Raw genomic sequence first — 12,932 nt, 5'->3', positions numbered from 1 at the left:
AAAAAAAAAAAATCTTAGCTCCAGAACTGACAAAACTGCTGTGGGTTGTTCTCGCCAGGCAGAGTGGACAGACTGTGTGGACTCCCCCAGGCTGCAGAGGGACTGCACCCGCATCTGTGCTCGGTTTTCACTGCGGACTCGGACTTGGGCTCAGGAGCTTCCGCCTGTGTTCTAAGGCCTCACAAGGCCTCGCACAGAGAACGGACGCTTGCACCAGGAAAATCACTTCAGTTTTGTTGACTTTATTTAATCTCCATGGAAGCTATTGGTGCTGGAGATTCCTCTCTTCTGTGGGTCTCTCACTTCTCACCTTCAAAGCCCAGATGATCCCCTAATGCATCCTTCATTCATTCACCAAACATTCTGGGCTGAGGGGCAGCCACACGTACTGGGGGTACAAGGACGTGTAAACCCAGTGGAACTCTGCCCCCCACCCCTCTTTGTGAAGCTTCCAGCAAGCTCAACAGTTCCAATCCAACGTCTTAAGTCAAAACTTAATCTGTGATTCAGAATAAAAGCAATTTCAGTTCAAAATCACAGGTTTAATTGATTGACTCCAAAGTATTTTAAAACCTCTGAAACAGTGTTCTGGAAATTCTTAAAATGAGTTTATTTACTAAAGGCCAAATTGAGAAGTATAACTTGAAAGCAGAACAGAATATTCCAACACTTGCAATGACCCCACAGGCAGCTGCCACCTGTCCTGTAAGAGCCCCCAGCATAGGCGGCACCGACACCTTCCATGCATTCCTGGGATCTCGTACCTGACAATGTCCCGCCCAGCAACCCGTGGGCCCCTTGCAGCTTTCAGTGGCCGCAGCTAAAGGACCCTCGTCCTGTACTTGTAGAGCTGGGAATGTCACCTGGTGTGGAGGACCTAGGGTTACTTCGTGGACTTCTTAGTTGTACTGGACGTTTTGTTGAACAAACGACACTGACCGTCGAGAGGAAATAGCTTCTCGAAGGCTGCAGAGCTGGTTTTCCCAAGTTCATGAGGCAACTGGCCAGTGTGGTGAACTTGGCTCTTGTAGCAAGAAAGTGGCTGGAGGCAACACGCAAAGGGGGCTGGCTGTGTTCCCGTAAACTTTATTTGGTCATACCAAAATCTGATTTCAATATAATTTGGAAATGTCATAAAATAGTCTTTTTTCCCCCGTTAAAAAATGTAAAAACCATTCTTAGGTCTGTTGAAAGATAAACAGGTACATTAAAAACTGCAAGGGTTTATTTGAGCAGACATGGATTGGAAGTCCAGCACTGCCAAACCGAAAGTGGTTCGGAGCTCGGGGAGGTTTTGAGACGCAGAAGTGAAGCCACAGTGCCAGCAACCGCCTTGTCTGGAAGCCCAGCTGGTGTTCGGTCGCTGCATCTGCAGGCACCGACACGCATGGGAACTGGCATCACAGCCACCCCGTCTAGTGGCTTCGGCATTGACGAGCACACCACACAGAAGTGAATCACAGGCTGCATGTGGCCCACAGGCCGTCACCTGCCAGTCACCCAATCTAGGACCACAGCAGACTCAGGTGCTGAAGCAGAGTTAAGGTTGAAGCCTTGGTCTCTTCTTGCCTGGCCTGCGGCTACCATTTGGGGAGAGTCTATCACGCCCAGGCTGGAGCATGGATGAGTCCCCACGACTTTCCACCCCTTTGTCCCGTCATTACCCAGGAGGCAGTGAGGGAGGCGGGGTCCCATAGCGCAGCCCTCCAACAACAGGCCCAAATGCCAGCAGGTGGCAGAAGTGTGGCCTGTCCACACACCATTCCTTTGTCAGGTGGCCTAAAACGTTCCTGGTCCATTCAGATATGACACCCTGTCCACATGTGCAGGTGCTGACCACCCAGGTAGCCACCTGGGTGAGCACAGTGGCCGAGGTGGGGACACATGTCCACAGCCTCTGTACAACTCACATAAGACCCTGCTCCTCTCACAGTGATTCTTCCTGACAAGTTCTGGGTGGAGGAGGGGTCAACTGGAGGGGTGGGGCTGCTGCCACTGAAGTGGGCACTGACTGCACGGTGTCCAGGCACCGGCTGGCGGTCAGGTGACCTGCTGTGGAGCTGAGATTCCCACCCATGGCCGGAGATACAGAAACACACACAGACTTGTCTGTCTTGAACTCAGCTGCTCCAGATGCTGCCGGAAAACTCCTAAACCTCCTGGTGCAAATGCTGGGAGCATCACTCACTTCACTGGACACAAATCCATAACCTGCTACAGGCTGTGCCTGCCGCACATGGCGATCGAGGCTGCAAGGTCTTGGGGACCTGCCCGTGGGTGTGACCAAACCAGTGTGCTGGTGACCCAAAGCAAGTGTCACAATAGATCCTGAAGTGACCCGTGTCCCTCTGGGCTACCTGTGTGCATGTGGGAGAAACTGTCACTGCCCCTGTGATTACTAACAATGACACCAAGATTGGCAGGTCCCAAGTGGGTGGAACTTGTTCAGTGGGTGAGTCCACAGCAGTGAGCAGGGCTGTGGCCAACATGGCAGGTCAGTGTCATCCTGCAGCTGCGAGGTTTTAATCAGATGCTCTGAGACACAGTGAAGGGACATGGTCCCAGCCCATTGGTCAGATTAACCAGAGTGGCTGACCCACATGAAAACTCAAGTTCAGCTAAGAAAGCCTCAGGCCACAGGGTAGGCTGTTGGGACCAGCCACCTTTCCTGCACATTCTACTGTGCAAGCCCCGAATGCCAGGTGGCCTTGACCACTCATTACCTGGACCACTCAAGGCTAAGTAGGCAGATAAAACCTGAGGGATGAGGTGACGTCCCCACCCTGCCAGCTCACTGGGAACTCACAGCAAGTCCCCCAAGGTGTTCTTCAATGCCCTGGGCACAGCACCCGTCAAGGCCCTCGGCATCGCCCCATGGGACCTGGGGACAAGGGGAACTGATGTGACCACACTGACTCCACTGCAGTCTGCCTCCCAGTCTGGCAGTTTGTGTGGCAGGAGGTCTTCTGGGAAATGTGGTTAGCAGAAGTAAACAAGACACTCCTGGCCCCTGGGGGGGGGGCACCTGCTGAGCTACCGGGAACCGCTCCTACATGCCAGCGCAGCTAGGGACTGGTTCCAGGTGTCAGTGTGGGGCATACAGTTGCCCATGACAGCACTCAGATAAGCAGGTGGGCTCTGGGTGTCGGGAGCAGAGGAAATGTGACGCCCCTGGGCCCAGGCGCCATTTCTGGACTGCTGGCACAGGCCCGTGCTCAGCACGGAAACAGCACTGACCAGCCTCTCCAGAGAAGCTGCACGGGGTCCGTGGACCCCGGGTGGCTCTGATGGGGTGTGGTTCAAGGAGAAGAAGGCACGGCTCAGACTCCAGCGAGCACCGCCACCCTTGCTGCTGAGGGGGACGGCAGGCAGCTCCCATGAGCTTGAGGCTCTGCGTGTGGCCCTGGTGGGGACACAGGCTTTACTGAACAGGCCGAGATCAAACATTCCAGCAAACAGACACACTGTGAACTGGGGTCTGCAGCACATTCCAAGTTCATGTCACATAAACAACCTCGTGTAAAGTCAGTGGGTTAAGGCTGCTGGTTTACCGCTCACACGAGGCCAGAGGCCTATCCCACGTGAGTCTTCTGATGCTGAGTGAGCCTTGAGCTCCGGTTAAAGGCTTTGCCGCACTCATTACATTTGTAAGGTTTCTCTCCAGTGTGAATTCTCTGATGTATAATTAGATGTGAGCGCCACCTGAATATTTTCTCACATTCGCTACATCTGTGTAGTTTCTTCACAGTGTTTACTTTTTTACGGCTCACATGGGTAGGACCTCCCAGGGTATTCCCGTACTCGTGGTACCACTGGGCTCGTGTGTGTATCCTCTGGTGCTCGATGAGATACGAGCTCCGACTGAAGGCTTTCCCACACTCGCCACACCCGTACGGCTTCACCCCAGCGTGGATTATCTGGTGCTGGAAAAGGGTAGAGTTCTGGCTGAAGGCCTTCCCGCACTCTCCACATTTGTAGGGCCTCTCCCCCGTGTGGACCCGCTGGTGAATGGTGAGCTGCGTGCTCATGCTGAACGCCTTCCCACACTCCAGGCAGCCGTACGGCTTCTCTCCCTTATGGATCCTCTGGTGGTAGATGAGGCTGGAGCTCTGGCTGAAGGCTTTCCCACAGTCGCCACACGCGTAGGGCTTTTCTCCAGTGTGGATCCTCTGGTGCTGAATCAGGTGTGAGCCCTGGACAAAGCCTTTCCCACAGTCCTCGCATTTAAATGGTTTTTCTCCAGTGTGAGTTCTCTGGTGGCGAATCAGCCGTGAGCTACAGCCAAAGGCTTTCGCACACTTGTTGCACTTGTAAGGCTTCTCTCCAGTGTGAGTCAGCTGGTGCTGACTGAGGCGGGAGACCCACCTGAAGGCCTTCCCACACTCGTCACACTTAAATGGTTTCTCGGTAGCGTTTGTTCTCGGGTGGGCAAGGCTGGTGCTGCCCAGGGTCCTCGGGACTGGGGGGCTCCCCGCTGCATGCACGAGCTGGTGCTGAGCCAGCGTGGAGCTCTGGCTGAAGGCTTTCCCGCATTCCCGGCACAGGTAGGGCCTCTCTCCCGTGTGCGTCCGCTGGTGTCTGACCAGCTGGGACTGCTGGCTGAAGGCCTTCCCACACTCGCGGCAACCATAGGGCCTCTCTCCCGTGTGGACCCTCTGATGGTGGATGAGGCTGGAGCTCTGACCAAAGGCCTTCCCACACTCATCACACCTGTAGGGCTTCTCCCCAGTGTGAGTACGCTGATGCTGAATGAGTTTTGAGCTCAGGCGAAAGGCTTTTCCACACTCTATGCACTTGAATGGCTTCTCTCCGGTGTGGATTCTCTGGTGCTGATTGAGCTGTGAGCACAACCGGAAAGCTTTCCCACACTCTTCACACTCATGAGGCTTCTCTCCACGGCATGCCCCTCGGTGTTTCCCCTGCCGGCAACCAGGTAACTGTTTCTGGCACTCTTGACATTGGTTAGGTTTCTCCTGTGTGTTAATTTCCTGAGGAAGAGCAACAGCCGATGTGGACCCAAACGTTCTGCCACACACATCGCATCTTTGGGACACTGCCTCTGCGGTGCTCCCGTGGCATCTATCCGGCTGACTTCCCAGCTCGCCATGTCCCTGCATAGCCTCCTCGGCCAAGGTCTTCCTGGAGGCCACCGTCCCTGTGTTCAAGTGGTGTTTCTCGAAAAGGGAGCTGGGCTCACTCTCTGGCCAGACCTCAGAATCCGAGGTGTCTCCAGAGCCAGGACTCCAAGGACAAGCCCATGTGGGGATTCTGACCATTGCTGCAGGGGATTCTGACTGTGGAGCATCTGTGTTCTCTCGGGCCTGCTCACAGTCAGTGCTAATCATAGAACCTGAAACCAACAGGCAGGGCAACACTCGTTACTCCTTGTGCTCAGAGGAAGGACAATGGCCGGGGATGGGGGTGGGGTCATCCCCGGGAACTGAGCTCCCTCCCAGGGCACCCCACATGGAAAGACTCTATGAGAAATTGAAGCCTTGACAATTTTCAAAATTTGGTTCCACTCAAAGTTCTGCTTTACACATTCATTCAAGTACTGTGTGCTCAGCAGAGAGCTCAGAGCCACCCTTCCTCGACGATGTGATGTCTGAAGACAGGTTCATCTTACGGGATGGGGGGGTGAGGAAAAGCCCACAATGTGAGCCTGAGAGGGCAGGAAGTTTAGCGAGAGGGCATTATACTGAGTGGTCAGAGGCCACGGGATCCAGAGGTGGGCAGTGAGGACGAAAGAGCAATTTCAAAGTACAAATGGAAGGATGGACAGGTGCCGAGAAAGACGAGGCTAAGAGCTGCTGAGGGATGTACGGGGGGGGGGGGGGGTTGCGGGGGGCGGGGGGAGTGGAAAAGGGATGGGCACTGTGCTCTCCACTGGCTGGGCTCCTGGGTGGGACCCCAGGCCTGAACTTGGCTTCCTCCAGCTGCCAACAAACCACTCCCTCCAACTTGCAGCTGACCGTGCCCCTTGCGAGTCTGCCCCTCAGCGCTGAGTGGCCACACCCACTACCACACACGGACTTCTCCCCGTGTGTTTCTGGGGGGTCTTCCTACCCCAGCCTGCCCCCCACGAGGCCCTCCGGGAATCCACTTTTCCTCTGGATTCTTCAAATAAGCGTCAGCCTCCTTCCTACTCTGCAATCCTAGGAAACACCATTGCCAAAGTCAGATCCCACCCAGGGCACAAGCAGGCCACCAGCCCACGAGCCCACGAGCGCCATCACCGTGCCCCACTGGCCCCTGCACCTGTGTGTGCAGAAGGGCCTGCCGAGCACTGGGAACTGTGCATACGACAGTTCCCATTCGTTCCTCCACTAGACTTCACAACAACCCAGATATGGGGCTTGGGGCTCAGACAGGCTACGTAACTCACTCACAGTCACACAGCTAATGAGAGATTCGGTAATGGACCCAAGTCTGTTCCCCCAAACACACACCCATACAACGTCTGTGCCCTTACGATGTGGGACACCTCCCACCTGGTCCTCACCGTCTTTCTGCACAAACACAACCTCACAAAGCCACTCACCAGGTGGGAGCAGCCACACAGAGCTGGCTCGCTCGGCCCCGCCTGGGCCGCCCTCTGCTAAGGCTGGGAGCTTGGACGCAAAAGCCCCCACGGACAGCCACAGAAGCATGTGGGGACGCCTCATCGCCAAACCAGACACCAGCCCCAGGTCTCCTGCTGCAGAGACAAAGTGCCAAGTGGCCATAGCGCAGCTGCAGGACGAGGCCACCGCAAACCCGCTGGCTGCTCTGGGCGGCCTCCCTCAGGCTTCTGGAGCCCAGTGTGTAAGGAGCAGTTACAGGACGACGGTCCCACGTACCTGCACGCCACACCCAGCGGGGACAGCTTGCCCCACGCACCCTCCCTTCAAGCCCACAGCACAGCCCATCTCTTCCTGTCCCCACTGCCAGTGGCAGCCTCCTCTGACAAAGACCCTCTCCTGACCAGGCCTCATCCCTAAGATGACCCCAGGTGCCCTTCAACCTCCTGCCTCAGAAAATGCAAGGCGTCCAGAATCTACTACTCACTCCAGCCACGCCTGAGGACAGGCTGTCACCCAGCCTGGAGGAGAACAGGCCCAATTTCCACAAGCACCAGTCAGCAAGCCCAGGTGTTGTCACACGACCTGGCCTCCCACTGCTTGCATCCATCACACCCCATGAGTGAAATGAGTGAAGTGAGTGAAAGCTGAGTCAGCCCTCGAGGAACTCTCCCACCACAGCCATCACCTTGCCTGTGACATGGCCCATGGAGCCCTCAAGGACAGTGATGAAGCACAGAGAGCGGGGCACTCTGGGGACCACGGTGGCTGTGATCGGGGTGCAGCTGCCCTCTCCTGCCACTCCAAGTCAATCCTGGGGTACCTGCTGCACCAGCCAGCAAAATCACATGTCTGAGTGTTTGCGTTTTCCTCACGTGTCCCACAAAGGCTCTGGCACAAAGCTGTGCCCTGCCCTGCCCTGTGCTCAGGCCGGTCTCACCTGCACATAAGCCACTGAGCTAAGGGACTGCCAACTTGAACTTGCTTGTCTGCCACAGTGCCCTCTCTGGAAGCTCACCTCCACCTTGGCAATATTTAATGGGGTCTGAGTTTTAGCTGGGCCAGCTGATACCTTTACACCTTTCCAAGAGAGATCAGAAACGGGATGAACAGGAAGGCAGGACCTTCAGTTCTGGAGCCAAGCGTGATGCGGGCTGGGCTCAAAGTTCCCAACACCCTGCACACAGCTTCAGTGCCTCCTGCACACCCATGTGTGAAGCAGCTCAGTTACTGTGTCATTGGTTTTTTTTGTTTGTTTGGTTTTTTAGCTGAGCCATCCTGCTACCTGTTGGCAGCTCAGCGGCTGCTCAGCTCGGGCTGGACTCGAACCGCTGTTGCTCAGAGCTCAAACTCTTGAGCGAGCTCTTAACCAGCTGAGCCCCTCGGCCGGCCCCCCTCAGTGTCCTTTTTTGTTTTGTTTTTTCTTTAGCTGAGCCATCCTGCCCCCTGCTGGCAGGTCAGTGGCAGCTCAGCTCGGGCTGGGAATTGAACCGCTGTTGCTCAGAGCTCGCACTCTTGAGTGAGGTCTTATCCAAATGAGCCACCCAGCCCGCCCTTCAGTGGCCTGTTTTGAAGACAACTCTGGGCCCTTCCAGGCAGAAAAAGCACAATCCTTCACTGTCATAGTTCTGGTTCTCCTACTTGCTTCCAGACAGCCCTTGAGACACAGAGTTTGGGGACAGGCCCTGTCCTAGGCAGTGACTGGGACATGGCAGCTGGGGTGGGGGGGAGTTTCTTGGTGCAGTAAAGGTGTGTGCAAACCCAGCTCCCTGACTCAACTGGGCGACGTGTCTGCCAGGGAGGGTCAGACAAGCCAGAGGCGATGGCACCCCTGACAGGAACCCTGAGGGAGCCAACACCATGAGGAGGTGGGTGCCCGTTATGGGCTGACTGTGCCCCAAAAAGGTGCGAAACTCCAGCCCGAAGAGCTCAGAATACGGATTTGTTTATAATTAGGTGCACTGAACTGGAGTTAGTTAAGATGAGGTCACACTGATCAGGAAGGGCTCTCATCCAACCTGACTGGTGTCCTTGAAAAGACAGACACACAGAAAATGCACTGTGACAGCAAAAGAGTGGAGGGATGCGGCCACAAGCCAAGGAACACCTGGGGCCACCAGAAGCTGGATGGGCTTCAGAGGGTACATGAGCCTGCCGATGCCTTGATTTTGGACCTCTGCTCCAGGACCGAAACAATAATCTCTGTTGATGCAGGCCTCTAGTTCGTGGTGCTATCACAGCAACCCCGGAGCCTGACCTGAGAGGCTGGGGTCACTGGGGTCCTGAGAAGTTCTGGTGGGGGTGTGACTGTCTCAGGGACTGAGAGGATTCTCAGAACCAAGTTCTCTGCTTCCCTTGCATCCATATTTGTACCTCGGCTTAGGAAGAATATTGGCAAATTTAGAAACTGAACAAAATGTGGATATAAAAATATACTCCCTTTTGCTGTAATGCACGGGTGCTTTGTGTCCTTGCTTCTCAGCAGTTCAGTCTCTCCCGAGCCAGCCTGTGACTGGTCTCTGCTCTGTCCACAGGCCCACCCCATGGACCTGTCGTCCACCTCCAGCTCCCACCCTCTGCCCTCACCAGGCACAGGATCTGTGCCACAGAGCCAAGCCTCACCTGTCTGGGGGGTCCTTGGCGTCTCTCTCCCCTCTGCTCCCTGCAGGTCAAGGACCCATGGCTCCTGCCCCTGCTCCAGCCGGGAAATCAGCTCAGGCTTGAAGACCAGAAATCCTGCTGTCGAGGTGGCAAACAAGGACACCACACTGGCGTGGCTGGGGATGCAGCCCAGGGCTCAGTGCCCTCTGGCTTCCAGGAGTAAAGGAGCGGGGGCTGTGGGGGCGCAGGAGAGCCTCTGAAGGGAGCACCCGATGGTGAGGACCTGGGCACATAGGCCCTCTCCGTCCGCTCAGTCCAGCTGCTGAGGCTGGACAGCGAGGGAAGCTGCAACTTCCAGCTCATCCCTATCTGCTACAGGGCCAGGATCCCCAGGGGACCCTATCACCAAAGAATCCGCAAAGAATAGGCTGCTGCACCCCCGGTAGAGAAAAGCCAGGCACTGCCAGCATGTCCCTTGGTTCAGAGTGCAGGTACGCTCCAAGAGGTTGGGGTGGTTAAGAAATAAGACAAAAAGAACAACGAAAATCAAAAACAAACAGATTTTAAATTAGAAGTCACTAGCGTCCAACCCTCACCCGACTGTCCCTAGCCTTGCGTCCTTGCACAAAGTTCTGGCAGACTGGGGAGTGGTAGAACTGTGGGCCACTAGCCTCATGCCATGGGGGGTGGGGGAGACTGTGTGGTGTGTTCCCAGCCCATCCATGGGCTCTGTGGTTGAAGCGTTCCCTCAGGATTCCAACCGAGGGGCCAGGGCAGGCAGAGTGATCCCAGGTTGAAGGCCTCAGGTGTGGGCAGGACCCCACACTCAACAGGAAACACGTGTTTTCTCCAAGCACATGTGGGACATTCAGAGAGAAACAGAGCGGGTCATGAGGCAGTGCAAAGAACACCATACTGTGTGCCCAAGCAAAATGCAACAGGTAGTGAAAACTATCAGGACTTGGAGATTAAGTAACAAATTACTAAGTGGCAACTGTATCTACTACGAGACAAAACTTTTAGGATGCGGCTAAAGCAGTACTTAAAGACAGAATTTTACATTTTAAAATATATTTACTAGAAATAAGAAAGGTAAAACACAAATGAAGAAAGTTCATGGGGCAGGATTCTATGAACTAGAGAACAAAGACCCCCACAAAAAAAGCTGAGCAAAACCAAACGCTGGTTTTCAAAAGTAGAATAGTTCTGTGGCAAAACTGGTCAAAACCAACACAGCAAAAACACACTGCCAAAATGTAAGCAAGGGAAGCAACACAAACATAATAGAGATTTCAAAAGGAAGAGTACTGTGAACAGACACATGCTAGAAAAACTGAAAATCTAAATGAATAAATCAACTTTCAGAAAAACTAGAAATGAGAAAAGTAGTACAAGAAGAAATTTACAAGCTGGACAGACTATTAAGGACTAAAGAAATGTAAGTGTTGGAGCAAGACCTTCCTTCCCCAAGGGCCCAAGGCCCAGATGGTTTTACAGGTGAGTTCTACCAAAAACTTAAAGAATTCAATTAGTTCCATCTATATGAATTATTCTAGAAATTTAAAAAGATAGCAAAGAAGCTATTTCTAGTTTGGATTCTATTTCTTACAAGTTAATCTATTAGCCCGGACAGAAAGGAGTCTTTATGGCCCCCCGGAAGTCCACCTACTCTGTGAGAATGAAACCACATGATGTAAGGCAAAGCTCCGAGCCTGCCTTACTCACCAGGACCCCTCCCTGACCCACAGTCACAGGCCCAAGGTCCCCATTTAGCCTGAGAGGGCCTCTGACAGAGGCCTGGCTAGGTCGGTGCTGACCGAGGATGCAGGGAGGTGGGGTCCCGAGGTATAGCCTCACCTAGTCCGGCCACACTGCTGTGATTCTCCAGCATCACCTCCTTGTAGAGGGCCCTCTGGCCGGGGTCCAGACACTGCCACTCCTCCCGCGAGAAGTGTACAGCCACATCACCAAATGTCACAGCCTCCTGAAAGGACACACACCAGCACCCCAGGGACCCCTGGGTGCTAGCCCCATTCTGACGCTGCCTCCTGGCATGCCTCAGGCACATACGTGCACCACAGGGCTGGGCGAGACAGTCACTAGGCCCCTTTGGCTCTAAAATCATGGTGGGTGGTGCGGTGTGGAGGAGGTGGAGGGGCCCAGTCCACAGTGACCCACAACCCACCCCTCACACGGGCCCCAGTCTGGGCAGGGGTCTGCTCACTGCCTTGGGGACAGGCACGCCTGAGCTTGGCAAGGGCCACTGCGAGGGGCCGAGGCAGGATGTAGGCCCAGGCCCACTGGGCAGGGTGGCTGCGGAGGAGGCAGGGCCCTCACAGGACAGCTGGGGATGGAGGCTGTCAGACTCCTACCATGAGGCTGGGTGGGTGAGCATCCATGTGTCCTGGCCGAGACCTGTGGGCAGTTACGAAAAGGGTCAGAGGTCAGGATGCTGGAGGCCCCACCCTTGACATCTAGGCTAATCCAGGGGGTTCTGTGTTCTCCGGCCCTTTACCTCCACCCCCAGGAGTTTTCTGGTGGGGACACGGGTCCGGGCCAGAGTGGCCACAGCACCTGGGCATCTGCCCCCAAGGTCTCGCTCATCCTTCAGAGCCCATGGCGTTTGTGAACCACTCCACAACGCCTAGGGGGTGGCTGCCACGTGTGCCCGGTGCTCAGCTAAGCGGGAGTGCAGGAGTGAGCAGCACACAGACTCTGCCCTCATGTAACACAGTCTAGCAGGAACAAGTTAAATAACCACACAAATAAATGCAATATACAACCGTGATGGCACCCTGTACTACCAACCCAGAAAGCACTCAATGAGGATACCCTGACTTAGTCTGATGGTCACTTCTCGGAGGAGCTAACTAGGCCAAGGTGTTGGAGACGGGGAAGGCACTCCAGGCAGCAAAGGGCCTGAGGCAGGGAGGAATAGGGCTGAAGGAGCCAGCGGGGCTGGTCTCCAGCAGTCAGGGGAAGCGTGGTGTGACTGGAGGCTGGAAGACAGGAGCCTGACAATGCACTGTTGGACAAAGACGAGTGGATGCAGGAATTCCCCTCCCCGTGTATCTCCCTGGTAGGTCAGAATGACGAGTGGGCTTCCTAGTGGAGCTCCTGCTTCATAAAGTGGCTTGTGGGCACACGCCCCAGGCCGTGTGCACAATGAGGCGGAGCAGGGTCGCGGTGACCACTGTCGGGTGGGCCCCCCCCACCTGGGCCTTGACAGGAGTGATGCTGCCAGCGCTGGATCCTGAGTCCCAAGTGGAGGCGGGCAGGCCTTGAGCGGCGGCCAGGATTCAGAAGGCGAACATCCTACACCATCCAAGGCACAGCCCTTTTTGCCACTATCACTAAGGGTAAGTCTTCCAGGGGCCGTAAGTGAGAGAAAAAGAGGGCCCTGGAAGGCGGTGGTGACGCCGGAAGGAGAATCAAGGAACCTCCAGGAACAGGATGGAGGGAAAGCCGCGGCTGGTGTCTGCGGGACTCCGCCAAACGCCTGCCGCCTCCGCTGGCCAAGGCGCCCGCGGCTCGACCACCTTCCCCGCCAGGCGCTCACGGCCTCTCCCAGCCACCCTGGTCGCCGAAGCGTCCCCGAAAGGCCCAGGGAGCGCGGGGCCCGCAGTGCCGGAGGCGGGAGGACGCGGGGACCAACCACAACTCCTCTGCCTAAGGGCGCGGTCGCGCCCCGACTCACCGTCCCGGAGGACCGCCTGAGGCTCCAAACGCGCGACGCCGCCGGAAATAAGCCTGGACGTCCGCGCCCGTTCA

General features: G+C 55.6%; 1 protein-coding gene across 9 annotated transcripts; it reads right to left on the bottom strand.

Moving 5' to 3' along the window:
• Positions 1-222: 222 nt before the first annotated feature.
• On the bottom strand, positions 223-12,932 carry ZNF7 (zinc finger protein 7). 9 transcript variants are annotated; one of them, XM_019630155.1, is made up of 6 exons: positions 12,859-12,932; positions 11,534-11,576; positions 11,019-11,185; positions 9,183-9,299; positions 6,542-6,697; positions 223-5,350 (listed from the first exon to the last, which is right to left on the bottom strand). In XM_019630155.1, exons 2-6 carry the CDS (start codon positions 11,554-11,556, stop codon positions 3,573-3,575), a joined length of 2,241 nt encoding a protein of 746 aa, XP_019485700.1. In that variant the 5' UTR covers positions 11,557-11,576; positions 12,859-12,932; the 3' UTR covers positions 223-3,572. The 9 variants fall into 9 exon arrangements, with proteins under 9 accessions (XP_019485700.1, XP_019485701.1, XP_019485702.1 ...); XM_019630156.1 differs by having other exon boundaries at positions 11,019-11,145; positions 12,859-12,918; XM_019630157.1 differs by lacking the exon at positions 12,859-12,932 and adding an exon at positions 12,377-12,841 and having other exon boundaries at positions 11,019-11,145.

The sequence above is a fragment of the Hipposideros armiger genome, unplaced genomic scaffold (assembly GCF_001890085.2).
Source record: "Hipposideros armiger isolate ML-2016 unplaced genomic scaffold, ASM189008v1 scaffold_897, whole genome shotgun sequence".
In the NCBI taxonomy this organism is placed as follows: Eukaryota; Metazoa; Chordata; class Mammalia; order Chiroptera; family Hipposideridae; genus Hipposideros; species Hipposideros armiger.
The sequence above is the reverse complement of the archived record's forward strand: the minus strand, read 5'-3'. Positions and strand labels throughout refer to the sequence as shown.

Bases quoted from the DNA above. Each gene is read 5' to 3' on its own strand.
- ZNF7 (XM_019630151.1), bottom strand. From the start codon at position 11,286: ATGATTTTAGAGCCAAAGGGGCCTAGTGACTGTCTCGCCCAGCCCTGT. The intron at 9,300-11,018 runs GTGAGGCTATAC...CCACCTCGACAG, and splicing joins CAGCAGTGTGGCCGGACTAG to CAGGATTTCTGGTCTTCAAG. The intron at 6,698-9,182 runs GTGAGGCTTGGC...TTGTCTCTGCAG, and splicing joins GCCAAGGACCCCCCAGACAG to CAGGAGACCTGGGGCTGGTG.